The sequence below is a fragment of the Calonectris borealis genome, chromosome 16 (assembly GCF_964195595.1).
Source record: "Calonectris borealis chromosome 16, bCalBor7.hap1.2, whole genome shotgun sequence".
Classification (NCBI taxonomy): domain Eukaryota; kingdom Metazoa; phylum Chordata; class Aves; order Procellariiformes; family Procellariidae; genus Calonectris; species Calonectris borealis.
This window is the reverse complement of record NC_134327.1, coordinates 7622062-7638318: the sequence shown is the minus strand read 5'-3', so window position 1 is coordinate 7638318 and position 16257 is coordinate 7622062. Positions and strand designations below refer to the sequence as shown.

The 16257-nt window shown below is 40.1% G+C and overlaps 1 protein-coding gene across 2 annotated transcripts in view; it reads right to left on the bottom strand.

The window, feature by feature from the left end:
* Window positions 1-996: 996 nt before the first annotated feature.
* NOMO2 (NODAL modulator 2) overlaps window positions 997-16257 on the bottom strand; it is a 29952-nt gene continuing 14691 nt past the window's right edge. For both annotated transcript variants that reach the window (XM_075165087.1, XM_075165088.1), the window contains 13 exons: window positions 14016-14225; window positions 13630-13712; window positions 11938-12097; window positions 11687-11813; window positions 10935-11048; window positions 10146-10273; window positions 9402-9543; window positions 8469-8552; window positions 6912-7022; window positions 4914-5015; window positions 4588-4707; window positions 3550-3642; window positions 997-2618 (listed from right to left, as the gene is read on the bottom strand). In XM_075165087.1, coding sequence (XP_075021188.1) covers window positions 2487-2618; window positions 3550-3642; window positions 4588-4707; window positions 4914-5015; window positions 6912-7022; window positions 8469-8552; window positions 9402-9543; window positions 10146-10273; window positions 10935-11048; window positions 11687-11813; window positions 11938-12097; window positions 13630-13712; window positions 14016-14225 — 1606 coding nt within the window. In that variant the 3' untranslated portion in view covers window positions 997-2486. The remainder of the gene's footprint in view (window positions 2619-3549; window positions 3643-4587; window positions 4708-4913; window positions 5016-6911; window positions 7023-8468; window positions 8553-9401; window positions 9544-10145; window positions 10274-10934; window positions 11049-11686; window positions 11814-11937; window positions 12098-13629; window positions 13713-14015; window positions 14226-16257) is intronic.

The following is a 16257-nucleotide window of genomic DNA, read 5'->3' as shown; positions in this document are numbered from 1 at the left end:
CTGAAAAGGCCAGTCCAACTGGTACGGAAGTCTTGGTTTTGAGAGCACAAAATCAACTGCAAACTTTAGATATGCAGAGCAAATGATACCTGAATATTCAGCTCAGAAGAGTGCAGAGGTAATCCTAAACCGAATCCCCCATTTCTGCATGGAAGAGCACTGTAACGCCGTCACGCTGTGTAAAGGAGACCCTTGAGAGCTACGTGCTCTATTATAGCAACAGGGCAGAGCTGCCACCACCCCAGGTCTGTGGGTGAAGGGCTGAGAAGACTGCAGAGGTACCAGGCACCCACCCAGGCACCTGGGCTGAGCAGCTGGAGGCGGGAGGAGTTTGCCCATGCGGACCACCACGTTCATACAAACACTCCCTCCCGGTGCCCCAGTCAGACTGTTCACGGCTAGCGTGCACAGACCGCGGTCTATCCGCGCTTTATGCATGTGGCTCTGGGGATGTGAGAGACCACATTGCTCATTTTTCTGCTTGGGTCTGTGTATCTGATTATTGGTTTCTAAATATAATTGGAGATATCGATTTCTTGGCATTTAGTTCTGCTTTAGAAAAATTGTCTCGTGTTAGTTTTCCCCATGTTCTCAAAGAGCACCATGACTTCTCTGCCAAGTGAGAAACTGCAAGCTATAATTTTTGTTAGGAATGAACACTCCAAAAGCAGAATAAACCTCAAAACACGAGGCTGGAAGCAAGTAGGCCACCAGTGTGCTGCAGAGCGCAAAGAAAAGAAAATTTTGAGAAAAGACGTTGGGCAAATCCTAGGTTTAGAAGCAAGCATTGAATTAGCGAGCATTAACACTTTTTTTTTCTTTCTTTTTATTAACAGCATTCCCACTGTTTAAGGTCAATCATCAGCAAGTCCCACAGTTCAAAGGTCGGAGTATCTGGTACTCCCTCAAGGCACATGGACATGTGCATTTCTTCCTCATACATTCCCCCAAAGTAGCAATACCTTTCTTAACATTCACCAGTTTAAAATAAAGATATATCGAATGCACAATTTATTGTAAGTCTTACAACACTTTGTTTTTTCCCCATCTACTTCATCACAGCAATATAAAATTCAAGGTCATTAAGTAGAGAGCATGATAGTTTATTAGAGCTTCATCTCAAATTCTATACATACATGCTTTTTCAACATTCTTCATTTTTATTATGGTCTTGATAGAATTTCCCTCAGAGATTAGAATGATCACCAAATGAAGTTTTAATTATCAAGGCCCAAATTAATGCCAAATACCAACAAAAATAGCATAAAACCTTTAGCATCCAAATTTCTAAGAATGGTAGGGTTTGTAAGCTTAAATATTTAAATGTAAAGGGACTTTATTTCAAGTACTGTAAAAGAGAAACATTGCCACTTACTGGCAGTACCAACATCTGCAATATTTGTAGGCATTTATGTGCATCTTTCAAAAGCTCTATTAACCTTTATACCATTTGTCAATAAAAAGCCCCATTAACATTTAAACTGTGTATGTCCAACTGTCTTCTTCAAACAAGAATCAAAAGATAGCCTGTAAGAAACAGTTATTTATTACAGACTACATTATTGGGACTGTACACATTGGAGATTTTGAAAAGCAAAAAAAAAAAAGTAAAAGAAGTAAAAAAAAAAAAAAATCAATTATCAATTGGCAAAAAGGCTGCACATGGCCTGAGTAGATGTGACAGCCACACGGGCGAATGGGTATCACCGACAACACAGTACAGCTTCGGAAAGAATAGCATGACCAGCTGGAGCCATTTCAGGAATACTGGAGGTCACACTGTGTATGAAACTGAAATTAAAACACTGCTTTTGCAGTAGGATCATCAGAACTTAGATGACATAACAACTAGCCTTACCTGACATTAACAATTTGTCTTCATCGGGCAAAAACTTGATTTTAATCAAAGGTAACACAATCATTGGATAAGAACTGAAATCACAGCTGTGCAGGTGACAGACTCTTCAATAAAGCTGCTGAACTGGAAGTGCCAAAGACGTAATTCACCAGTTCATGTATGTCCCCCAAAACTTTGTTTCAAGCACCACTGATTTAGTAAAATCCCTATGTGCTGCTTCTGTAAAGTGGGTATTTCAAAAGGTACGGAAAAATGATCCCAAAATCTAGAGACTGAAAGTGACATCAAGCAGTCTGTTACCACTGCTTTTACAAATCATTAATGAAGACAGCATGACCTGTTCCACTGAAGAGAGAAGAAAAAAAAAAAATATCATTAATTGTCTTCAAGTATGGGAGATGCACTCACAGTGACAACAGAGGCATTCATTTCATTACTTTACAACAAGGAAATTTATAGACTCCATAGAAAATTTACAACCAAAATGGAGCTAGTGTGACAAACGGCGCTCATGTAGCAACCTCTAAAATGTAAAGTCCGCAAATTCAGCAAAAATGTATTTTAGTGGCTTCGCCTCCTCAGGCTCCAGTTTGATGGAGCGCCACTTAATGCAATCATTCCTTTCATCTCACGTCCGTCTTGTCTTCTGTTTTTTCGTTTGTCTCTTTGCATCCTCTGAGCCACCTGTGTCAGAACCTGCCTGTCCAAGAGCACGTACTCCTTGCAGTCGAGTCGTCAGCTGCAGCAGTAAGGGAATGAGCTGGGCAAAAAAAAAAAGGGGAAGCAGCTTGTGATTACAGGGTACGAAAGGTCTGAATGATAGCGTTCTTTAGACCCATGCATCCCCAAACAAACAGAATCTATTGCATAAATGGCACATCTACAAAGATATTAGAAAATGGCAGCAAATCTTGGGAAAGAATCAAACCAAACTTCTGGAAATTTCTGATCATCAAAAACTAAAATGATTCGTCAGTAACTTTTTTTCCTGCCGTCATCTAGCCAAGAACAGCAGTTTGAGTCCTGAGTCTAGAAAATGACCACCATTTTCAGTGGAGGCACTTTCAGTGACACTGTAGAAAATCCTGGAGAATCCCATGTTCTGTGCTGTCTTACCCATGTTTGAGAGGAAATCAAACTGCACAGACAAATTTCTTTTCTCTTATCAGCAAAACAGAAATCCAGTCATATCAGAGAAGACTAGAAGAGCATGGCTTGTTAACAAAGACAGAGGGGGTTATATACTACGTAGTTATATTCCTCTTGAGAGCTTTTCACTAGGGAGGGTATAAAGCTAAAGAGACCAGACTCAATGACTTGTAATATTTTTTTCCGATCTGATTGTTCCTGAAACCAGTAAAACAATTATTTTTATTCCTATTATCACTGAGTCTGGTTATCTGAATTTGAATGATGCTGCATTTTTTTTTTCCCACAGCCATCCAGTGAGAAGACAAAATTCAGAAGTGGCACAGGAACTCACCTTCACACTAAGTTTTTTTAAAGGAAGGTAGTTATCCAAAAACTTGGCTACGTTGTGGCTTTTCTTAAAAGGTGTCACATAAGGTGACAGACTGCTGACTGCATCTCTGTCTCGATAACCACCTCAACAAACCCTCACTTAACACAGTACGAAGTATTCATTGATAGGACAATAATATTTGGATAAGACAAAAAAAGCCATGACCTACCTTATCGTGGTTGTAACCAGCCAACAACAGAAGCAGCGTCAGTGGTAACGCGATGTAAGATCCTTGGGCAATATCTTGTTCAGGCAGCTTTCTCTGAAAACAGCGGGGACCATGGATTTTGGTTGTTTTTTTTTAAACAGTCATTTCGACTATGACATCCCTCAGCTTTAAGCAACAGGATCATGTGGCACATCCAGCCCTTCCCATCTGACGTCCTTCTAAGATTTACTTTACCTTCAACTTCAAAGCAGTCCCCTTGATCAGATTGATTCATCTGTTACCTTCTTCCTGGGGTTTGCTGGTTTTTAAAGCTAATTCACTGATGGTCAGTCTCCACTTCAGAGTCAGCCTGGTGCGCATTGATTTACCTGCCACATGCTGCCCAAACCTCTATGATCCCAGTGATAACACTACAGCAACCATACTAGCACAAAAGCTTTCAGGCACATCTGCATCCTTCACTTATAACCGCCATTTTATGTCTCCCTCACGTTTCACTGGCATCTGAACACGCAGTGATGCAGAAGAGAAATAGATCATTTAAGTATTACAGGACAAACACTTCACTAAAGTGACTGCACTGTTCACAAGTGCACAAAGACACTTCTCTCTCTCGAGGGAGTTTTCCTCTGATGTTAAGTTTGAGAACTCTTCTGCTTTACCCTCCACCTCAGCTCCAATAACTAAAGCTCTCTTTTTGGCCTGGTGATACTTCTTTCATATACACAGAAGTCTTTACAGGAATTCTGACAACGATCCTATTTTTCTCCTTCAGCCCCCAGTTACTGCAACCTTTCAGGTAGTGTCATGGCTACAACTCCTTCCTGAACTCCTTACCTGCCTCCCATTAACATACCAGGTTATTACATCCCTGCCTGATGCCTTAAATGTGGCCAAATCCAATTTCACTGTCACTTTAGTGCCTCTTTGTATTTATTTAATAGAAAGTTTGGCCAAGACCACAAAATACGTGCAGGCTATACTACCAGACATGGCTCTCAAGGTGAACACTTGAACATTTCAGTATTTTGTACTTACAGTGGGACTGAAGACCAGTGTAATGTGCTTATGATATCCAATAGCAGTGAACGAAACTTGAGGCAGTGTGTAGTCATACTGTGATTTAGACAATGTAGAATCCAGGAGCACCACGTAATTCTGAGGGTAAAAAATACACTCAGTCTACAGCATCAGTAGCAGTCTGAGACAAAAATTAGATTTAAGGCAAAAGTCAATTTAACAGTCTGAGACACTGGTCACTCCAGCATGAATACAGTACTGCAGGCACACCAGAAATAACACTGAAGTGTCCTTAGGGAAAAAAATTAAAGTGACCTAAGCTCATTATTCAGCAATATTCTTACCTCTCCATCTCGGAGCAGTGGAGGGAAATGGAAAAATAGGGATAGGCCTAAGTTGACTGTATGAATTGGGTTGTCAAGATTTTCACTTTTGTAGAGCTTCACCTGTGAGGGAAAGAAGAAAGCACAAACCTGGTATTTCTGAGCCTGCACACAATAGATATTTTGGACATCCCACACCTTAAGGGATAAAAACACTTCAAAATTCATCATGTGTTTTATAAACAGAAAGTTGGCAAGTAAGAACACCTGGAATTGTTTTAATCTGGGATGTGAAAAGTCACAGAAACAGTCTTTTTACAGAACTTGAAATAGTTTAGGAACAACTGATGTCAGATATTTTCACATATCTAGTGTATTAAAAGTAATCTGTGCTGTGCATCAACCAGAACTGAGTAATTCTTTTAAATAATCCCAGCAGTTTCACAGGAATTTGCAGCTGGGGGTTGTTTCTGTTTCTCCGATAGGCTCATTTTGCTTGATTTCAATTTCTCTACACTTATTTAACAAACTAGACATCCTCAAGCTACAGAATAGGCCTGAAGTCCTCAGCAAATACAGTTTGCTCCGAAACCAGCGTAACTAAAAGAGGGTTGTATCATAGTCAAATAAGGCTGGTAGGGGCAGCAGCACCTCCTCACATGAGGCTGCCTGCACACACAAATGTTTACCAGCCACTGTGCCTCCTCCAGAGGACGCAGTAAGCAAAGTGATGGGTTTTGTGGACCACTCTGAAGCAGCTCTCTAGCATCTGTACCATTGCTTGTAAACTTCTGGATCAGATATTTCCCAAGACTCCGCTCTCCTTGCAGACACAGCCCAACTAAATTCCCATTGATTCTGCCCAGTGCTACCATGGTTGCAGCTCCAATCACAGCTCACCAGAGCATTTCCAGTTGTTCCATCAAGCCCATGCAACCAGAAGGGACCAGACTGAGGTCACAAAACTGCTCGCTCCCGTCTGTATCAAATCTTAGCACATCTTTCAAAGACAAAAATTTCTGCCTTGAAAGCAAGGGTGATGGTATGCACCCATCCACAGCACACATGCATTACGTGCAATGCAAGCCCCAACCTCAGACGAAACAGGTACAGGCTTGGATAAATTCCATATAATTAATTTTAACATCAATTCCTATTTGCTTAGGCTGAACTGCAAGGGTCTAAATTTCCCCAGAAAGATAGGAAGCTTGCTCAGGTGCTCCTCAGTAAGGTGATACATTTTCCCTTCACACCTGCTCTGAGTGTTGGATCCTTTGGATGTCTCCCAAAAAAACCCAACAGCTTAACAATGAGATCTTGGCAGGTGAGATGCATAACAGACTAGTCTGAAAGAAATCCAGGCACTGCATTTATATTTGTAGGTAACATTTCAAGAAGCTTTTAAACCTGAGAAATGGTACTATAACTCCTACCACACTAACACCTCTTGCAGGTACTTCCAGCATTTGCACCCTAAGCCAAAAGGATGACAGCTGTTTAGGAAGCTTTTTTCAGACCACAGTGCAGTCTTTTGAAAATTTCAGCTTTACTATTTGTCTCATACTGTCTCTTATAACTGTACTTTTAAATTCATGTGTCCTATGGTATCGTTGCATTCACATGGTATCTTCTTGCTAGCAGACATGCATATCAAAAATTCCAGGTATTTCAGGAATTAATGCACTTCTCTGATACAGAGGACTCATTTCACCCCTGGCGTCCTGCTCTCCCTACGGACATCCCTAATCAGGGAAGCAGACACAGAAATGTACAGGCCAACCTGAAGAAGTATTTCTTAAACATATTCCCATGAAAAATGGAAACATTAAAGCAAAGCAGTGAGGAACACTGGAATCTTAATTCTACCTGGAATTCAAATTCACCTTCATTAAAATATTAGTCATAATTTGAATTAAATGTGTGTGCTCTGGCTACTGAACAATTTCCAGTGACCCTACAAAAAAACATTGGGAAACCAATAGCAAACACACTTGAAAAAGATGAAAGGCTTGAACTTACACATAATGTGGAGAGATATTCGGAAGATGTAATTACATTTCCACTTAAATCAAATTGATTAATTTGCCGGAACGCTATAATATTAACATCACCAATGTCACTGTTCCCAACCTGCAACATAAAGCACAGTCGTGTTTTTACCAACAGAGGAACAGTTAACGGACGACAGTTAGGACAACACAAATATTGCTCATAATTTTAAACAAGAAGTGAATTTTTAAACACATGGAAACTTGAAGGCTTTCCAATTGCAAATACTTTTCCTCCAGAGTGCACAGCTCGCAATTACAGCCTTGTGCATTATCAGCACAAGGCTGATGGCATTAAGTTAAACTAAAAATGGAATTAGTATCAAAAGCACACATTATTTTGGAAGAGGCTGAGTTACATACACAGGACTGCCTGAAGTCTGAACATTCGTCTCAGTATTTTGCCACTGTGCTGAGAGATGCATATTACTACGCTAGGACGTTTATACAGTTGATTAATGAGGAATATGCTCATATCATAATATAACCTACTTCAAAAATATGTAACTTTATATTCTTCAAAATTGTTTAAAATACAGAACGTTTGTGTTTCTAAATCTGAACTCCGATCAGAGTAAGGAAAGACATTTACTGAAATAATAACTACAGTAACAGACAGGTTCCGGTTAGGCCAGGTGCCGTATCAACAGTCTGGTGCCACTGAGGCTGTACATTTTTCCTGCAGGTGTCTTTCAAACGCTTCTCTCTCCTGGAGAAAATGGCAGGCTAGCCAGGGTACTATTAGTACAAGCTACTGCATACAGCTGTCACTTGCAGTACATAACCTTCATATGGTTTGGGTTTGCCGTTCCCTTCCCCTTCCCAACCAGCAAGCACTCTTAGCCAGAAGACACTAAGGACTGCCCTTCTGTTTTGCTGCAAAGGAGGGCACCCTGGTCAGGCGCGTCTGAGCTCAAATAATGACCGTCCCCCACTGGAGAACCAACGAAGGCTAATTAACCTTTGCTGGATGTCAAGAGATAAATACGATGCAATTTATCTGAATCTGTAAGGACGGAGGAATATTTAACAAGATTTCATCAGTTTTCAATTCAAAGTTATTATTACATTTTATGAAGATTTGCTAGTCTGAATGACAATTTCATCTACATCAGGACTGCAGGATTTGGACCAAATAAAGCATAACAAAATCTATCAATCAGTAACTAAATATAAAGATAGCATAATGTGACAATTTATGATATCCTCAAGTCACTAGTGCTTTGTTTCACATCACAAAGAAATACTGAAAGGTATTCTATACACTTATTCTCTCGTTTCTTGATGTATAGTTTTTGTGACTGTGAAAGAATCCTTTTCACTTGTTTACCGTTTGGGCTTTATCTTATTTCAATTTTAAGCTATGGTGCTGACACACAATATGGGGCCCGTATTTAGGGAGCTAACTTGCTGAAAGCCACTTGTCTAAGCAGAATGCATTCAACTACATTGCTGCTGATAGAACAGACATAATGCCTAGACAGATGCATTTCATATTTAAGGGATACTACAAAAAAAGAAAAATTACCTCAATTGCCCGATGCTGTGGTAAAGCTCTTTCAATGTGATCGTTGCCTTCAGCTTTGAGTTGGACATGATACACACAACCAGGCTAAAAGCAACATTCAATGATAAATTCCAATACTGAACAATACGTACTTTAATTTTAGAAGACAGTAGATTCCATTTAAGATACACCACCCAAACAGATCTAACTCTATCCAGTTAAAGTTTTCCTTATCCCAAATAGAAAATTTAACTCAATAACACCATTAAGGGTGTTTACTGCCAGCAAATACAAAAGGCCTATCACAGAACTTTCACTAGTTTATTACATTACAGTATTAAAAGAAATCATCTGCTGTGAAGTGTTTTAGTTAGAAAGAAAATCCATTAAACAGGATTAAAACCTGATCAAATACTGCTTTCTACTTCAGCATAATTGCTTACTCCATACATAGCGGTCCCAGAAATTCAACTTCCACGTTTCCTGCAGAACAGCTTACTTCACGTAAGTACAATGCTGTACAATCAACGTCACACATATACCCAATATCCTGCTAAAAATATGCTGTCACAGTATTTTCACATGAGAAACTAAATGCTTCCCCAAATTCTTTTGCGAAAGAAAATTCGCTGCTACAACACCTGAACACCTGTTAGACGGTTCCAGTGCATGGACCGGGGGCTCACGTCACGTCATGGGAACTATTCAGCGTTTGTGGGAGGCCATCACAGTACGCTGGCAGCAAGTTCCACAGACTTATACTAGAAGTTTTTTCCCCCTTTACTAGAATGAAAGTTCACTACATGACAGTGTAACACAGTCAGACTCAAGGGAATCCGAGCTAGCAAGCATGATGGGAAAACAGAAATCGGTAGCTAATTAATAAAACACTTTTTATTGCTCCATTATCACACTAACATAAAAGTAAATCACAGAGACCGTTCTAATCCTTACCAGAAGGCCACGTAGCCTGAATTTGCCCTCTTCATCGGTTATCGTGTCTTCTCCATAGATGCTACAATCCTTCTGCCCCACAGCTTCTACTGAGACTCCCTGCTCAGGCTCTCCATTTAAAGAAGAAACTGTGCCATAACAGCTAGAGGTGTAAAGAGAACCAATTGCTACAGATGTGCAGATGCTGTTTTAATGCACCTTTTAAAGACATTTTATTGTTATACCTGATGGAAAAAGTACTTAATATATTTATCATAGCATGGAGGAAAAAAGCGGAATTTATAACGTATATGTAAAACTGTTTAAAGCATCAGAATTACCTGCAGTTCAGAGCACAGCTTTAGGAATCCAAGTTCCCTGACTTCCATGAATAGCAGCACTTACCCCTAAGGGCAAGGAAAGGAAGGATCTTGAAGTCAGATACCTGAATTGGTCTACCATCCCTAGAGTAGTCCTCTCCTGTCCCACTGGACACAGCACAAGCCAATTCCAGTGCCAGTGACACAGTGCTTTCATAGCAATGTTTCTCCTTACAGTCCTGCCATCTGAGCTTAGCTATATATCCACATGCAAAAGAAAAGGCTAAAAAAAGTACTTATACACAGCATAATAAAGTTAAATTGTGCCTTCAAAAGTAGCCTCCAAGCCTTCAGAACAGAGGTGTATCAGGAGAAAACACACATTTTGCATAATGCATCCTGATACAGTACGTAGCATTTTGCACAGCGTTTCAGCTCTACTGACCTGTAAGCTGTTCTGTAACCAGTTATCCGAATTTTAAGATTCTGTCCTTCCTGCACTTCAATCATTTGTGATGATGGTTCAAAGCGAAACTCTTTCATCATGGGTTTAAAATAATACTGCCCTGGGCTCTGCAAAGAGGCATAAAACAAGCTGTTTACTGATAGTGACACAAAAATTCACCAACTCCAAACAATTTATGTTTCTGCAAGAGCTCCCTAAAGAGCTAAAGTTCTCTGTGCCAACCATAGGTTAAACTGGTCGGAAAACAGGAGCACTGAAAAACAGGGAGCACATTGGACAATAAACCAATGGAACTCCACCAGGTGATAAAGCCTGAAGAGGGAAAGCAAACTATGGCCCCAAAACCTTACCGCAAGACCTCAAGGACAGGAAAGTGACCAGGAGAGAAAGCTGTCTGCAAGGAAACTATTCAGGCATGTCTACACACATTTACAGATCAATAATCTAATTAGATTTCTTTCCTCTAAGGACTCTCAAATGATCATCAACGAATTGGCTTGTTTCATGTTTACAGACTGCAAATTAGAGATCAATCAAGATCACCTACTAGCTGTTGGGAAGAAATTTCTTGCCAAGTTAGACTTCACATCTTTCACTTGCTAAGATTATAAGTGCTGTCCACTCTGAGGGACCTACATCTCTCATTGCGCGTTATGATTTCAAAGCAGACATACAGCCCCCTGCCACTGAAGAGAACCAATAGCATCCCTATTTTGGAGGGCAAAGTAACACAGCTTCGCACATTCAGAAGAATCAATTTCAACTTACCAGATTGGAAAAAGTCAGCATGCCATTATCCTGTGTAAGGAGGTTGGAACGAAACACCCCTCCACTGAGAGACAAGAGAACTCCAGCAAGAGCCTGGTCATCCTCTGATTTGATCTATTTTTGAAAAAGCAATAGTTTTAAGTGCAAGCGAGAGTTGCTTTATGAAGAAGGGTTCAATTCAGAAGCCCCTTACAGAGCGCACAGATGTGCTGACTCTGAGCACTCAGCTGTAAGCAGAAGAAAACTAGCCACATCTGCAGCGTATCCCCTCCTGCGAGACTACAGGGCTACAGAAGCTTGTGCTCTCAACATCTGGGCAGTCACAGCTGCATATAGCATGTGCCACCAGAACAGTCATTCTCTATCACTTCACAGGACATGCTGGGGGCCAGAACAAAGTATCCCAAAGACTAGAACCAGGCACTAGTTGGACCAGACTGTGCTTGAAAAAAACACCTTGAGGGACAAAACTCATTAAGAGAAGGAGGTCCAACTCTACAAAAGCAAATAAAGCCAGTCTTTTGGACTGCAGGCTCTAACTTTCACTCTATAAACCCTGCAAAGTATCTTCTGCATGGCAAGTCACGGTCTACAACTAAGCTCATCCACTGAGATTTGTTTCCCCATGACAAAATTATCCCCAAATCTCACACCCGTTTGTGTTTGGCTGGGCACATAGGTTAACTTTTTTACCTGTCTAGCTCTAACTGCACACACTATTCATTCAGAACCCAAAGTGTTTAGAACATTACCTCAAACGTCACCCCAGCAAGAGCAAAAGCTTTGAAGTCCCCAACTGTTCCTTCTACTGCAGTCAAAACAAACCCTTCTTTCTGAGCAGTAACTGTATATTCCAAGTCACTGTGGAGTGGCCCAACACTTCAAATAAAAGGAAAAAAGAACTTGTTTTAAACAAAGCACTTGGATATCACACACACATCGTCAAGTCACCATTGCACTTTAACTAAAGAATCCAAAAGATCAAAACAAATCTGTTAATTACCTGTAAGCACCTTTGTCATCGGTGAAAACTGTGATGAGTGGGGAAGTTGCTCCCTTTTCACCGATGACAATCTCAACACCTTCCAACTCAGGATGAATTTGCCCTTCCAGAAATAAGCCTGCTTTTCCATGAATCTCTATCAGCTTTCCAGGACAACTCTCTTGGTCATTGCGAAGGGGATTTAAGACAAACAAGAAAGTAAAAAATACACTACCATTCTGTCTTACAGCAAAAGTTTAACTGCTTCCAAAGTGATCAATTGATGTTCTTTTATCTTAGAATAAGAGATCAACCCACACAATTCTATGGCCTCTCAACACAACTTAAAACATCTGAACATTCACAAAATCAGTAACTAAGTTCCAAAGCTATAAGCACATCTCCAAAACGTTCTGTATTTGCTAAGTGCTTTGAGGATTCATTAAGTTACATATACTGCAGCCACATGGAGAAGATTCCAACAATATTCCCTTCTAGCTGATATTACACTGAGCTTTGACAAAATTTTTTGAAATCAAATTCAGATCAGCTTATGTCGTGTTTAATGACATAAGTAAAATTTTAGTCCCCCTCCCCTTCAATGTGTTTAGAATGTGCACAACAGAGGCACATAAAAAGGGGTACCTAACATTTTCTAGTGATTTCAAACAGAGCATATTCACTGAGGAACCTGAGGGCAAGATGGACGCTGACTTAACAAGTAGCATCAACTGACTGATGATAAGCCTGACAATTTTGAGGTTAACTTTTTTGTGAGTATTTTTATTATTGTAATTTACTAGAAACAGGACTTAACAGAAACTTGAATTTGGTAACAAACTCAGAATACAAACATAGCTTTTGCACAACTATTTTTCTAGACGGGAGCAATATGAACAATTCTGAGAATCTGGTGTGATGTCCAGAAATCTAGTCCTTTCTCTGGTGCTAGGTGGTCTTTTAGCACTTGGAAGCATATTCTGCTGATAAAAACTGTACTTCCACCCTCTACCAAATACCCATGTGTTGTGGTTTAACCCAGCAGGTAGCCAAACACCACACAGCCATTTGCTCACTCCCCCCCTACAGCGGGATGGGGGGGAGAATCGGAAAAAAACCGTAAAATTCATGGATTGAGATAAAGACAGTTTAATAGAGCAGAAAAGGAAGGGAAAATAATAATAACAACAACAACAACAATAATAATGATGATGATAGAATATACAAAATGAGTGATGCACAATGCAATTGCTCACCACTCGCCGAACAATGCCCAATCGCTACTTCCTGGACCATGCCTCTTATTTATATACTGAGCATGACATCATATGGTATGGGATACCCCACTGGCCAGCTGGGCCAGCTGTCCTGGCTATGCTCCCTCCCAGCCTCTTGTGCACTTGGCAGAGCATGGGAAGCTGAAAAGTCCTTGACTATAGGGTACTTAGCAACCAATAAAAACATCAGTGTGTTATCAACATTCATCTCATACTAAATCCAAAACACAGCAGTAGGAAGAAATTTAACTCTATCCCAGCCGAAACCAGGACACCATGCTTCCAAATTCCAGAGTGAAATTGGCCCAAAGAAATAGCTGCAATTGAAATTTCCCTAACATTACCTTTGAAGGGCTATTCATACGTTCATCTATAAGGATACCTTTTTGTCTTAAAAAAATCTACTCCTTTCAAACTAGATTTTATTTATATTTACCTCCACTAACAACTGTTTCCACATAAGGCGGGTAGAAAAGTAGTTCTTTTGATGACGGTGTCACAGTAATTTTCTCTCCAGACCTATAAAACAGAAATAAGATACAATTAGAAGAAAATGCAATCAGCAGCTCTCATGTAGAGGAGAATACTTGCATATTGACTCAAGAACCCACCTAAATACCCCAAGGAGAAAATATCAATAATAACCCAAGCAAAATTCATATTATGTGGTACTAGTTTCCGTTTAGCTGACAGTCAACAAGAACAGGCACAGGTACCCATACAGCAGCTCTTTCCTATATGGAATATATCACTATTCTGTTTGATGGAAACACCAGACAATAGTTCAAAGAATACACCTTGTCTGTTAGAGTTTGGTATTACCTTGCCCAGTATGAAAATTCATACAAGAATGGTCCTTGGAGTTCCTCCACCATTTCTTGCACTGGTGGCTTTGTTCCTTCCTCCTCTTGACCCTTCTTTTCTCTCTCCTGTCGGCGCGTCTCAATTTCTGCCAGCTGCTGCTCCCTACGTAACTCCTGTACAGATTTCAGGGGCCCTAAAACTAAGGCAGGTTCACTGTCAATGGATGACCTGAAAACATGGAGGAGAAAACAAAATCATCTCCTTTCATATGGACGGATAAGAGCTTGTTATAGCTGTTAATTACTGCCTTTATACCACAGCAGACAAGTCCCAGAATTTTTTTTTAAATCCATTCCTTTTTAATTCTGCTATTTATTCCAAGCATAACTAGAACTTTTAACCTCCATCAGTTACTACTAGAAAGGCTCATTCTATGGGACTACAGGTAACCTACCTGGCCTAGCAGGAAGGGACCTACTTGCAACTCTCACAAATTCTGCCCCATCATCTATAACCATTCAAGAAGTTATGGCCCTGTTGCCTCCTCCTCCCCTCTGCCGTGCCTCAGCATCCCACTGCAGAGCCAGTGTCACATGCCCACATCTCAACCACTTTGCAGAGTCCAGCATCTTAGCTTAGCTTAGGTTTGGTAAGCAGAGAGTCTTGATTTTGCACCAAGTACCAGACACCAGCTCTGCTGCAGGGGCAATAACCTCCCACAGAAGCAGTGACAAGCCAGCAGTGGTAAACTCTTAAGCAAAAGGACCAGTCTGCAAGAGTACCTTTAACAAAGCCCTAAACTAAAAGAGAAAGGCTGGAATTCCAAACCTGAAAACAAGCCTAATACAGCAAGGATGAGTTATACAAAATAAACAAAAAGACTGGTAAACTCACTTTTTTTTTTAGTACTAGGAACTTTCTCTCAGAACCTACCTCTCAGGAGTAGAGTATACAAGGAGAAAATAAAATTCTATCACAAATAAATACTTCGAATAGCTGGCAATTCCCAGGAAAAGCTCTGAGTTCTGCCCTATGCATTTGAACTATCCAGCTATCTTGTCACTGTCCACTGAACAGATTGCTAGGTAAGTTTAACCAAGTTCTTTAAATCAGCTCAGAACAATTCATCTTGTTTCTCTTTCCCTGATCTTACATCCTCTCTTTCCTAGCAATTTCTTGTAGTCTCCAACCATCTTTTGTATCTTATCTTCTGTCTCTTCTAAAATAGGCTGAAAAACTGTCGCAGAACATTGCAAAATTCTCTATGATGAGTGAACTGAAATGGTCATGATTATTTTTCCTACAACCACTTTAGATTATCAGGATAGTTCTGTCTCCTGCTTCAGTCTTCACCTATATTCTGTCTTTTTTAAGAGAAAGAGATGGTATTGCTCTATCACACTAAGCTTCATCAAGGCTTTAAATTCTTTCCCTGCAGTCAGGATACAATACAAAAATGTATCAACAAAATTTTTTTGTCTTAAAACCTAATAAGAATCTGTACAGACATGCACACAGTCTCATTATATTAATAATAAATTACTACTTTTCAAACATACCAAGCCATCATCAAAAATTTTTAAGAATCAGCTTTATTTTTGGTTGGGTTGGGGTTTTTTTTATTATTAACTGAAAGTTAACAGGTCACCACCATGGTACACAAGCACAGATTTTTAAAAACAACTGTCTTGTTTTTAAATCCAGAGCTATTCCTTTTGTGTTGATGGCATTTCACAAATGGGACTTTGGCTGAAAAGCTTCAGGTAGGCTTGAACAGAGGCGGTCTGTGGCAACTGAACTGCCTTCAAAACACTTGCCAATAGTCTCAAAAAACCCAACCAGCCTAGAAGGTTGGTATAATATTCAACTCCTCACTCAGTTGTTTTTAAAATCCTAATGGCTCTCTGCTATCTCAATGTTTCTTTTCCAGCTGCTGTAGTTGCCCAGTAGCTGCAGTTATAGGTTCATTAAACTCAGGCAACTCAAGGCAATGCTCTGCAGGTGATTTGTTCTCTTAAAAGATGTTTTCTACACTCAAAAAGTTTGAGAGCCCATAGTCTAGAACAAGTGGACATCAGCAGAGCATTATAAAGCACTCATCATTATCAGACACTTCCAGGCAGATCTGGCACCTCATACAATTAAAGCTGTTCACAAATCAGTGCTCCCTAGTGAGCTGTCTGTTCAGCTAAACATAAATTGGCGCATTAGTGTGTAATCGCTCTGCATGGTTTTCCTTTTATAACCCTCTTCACACCAG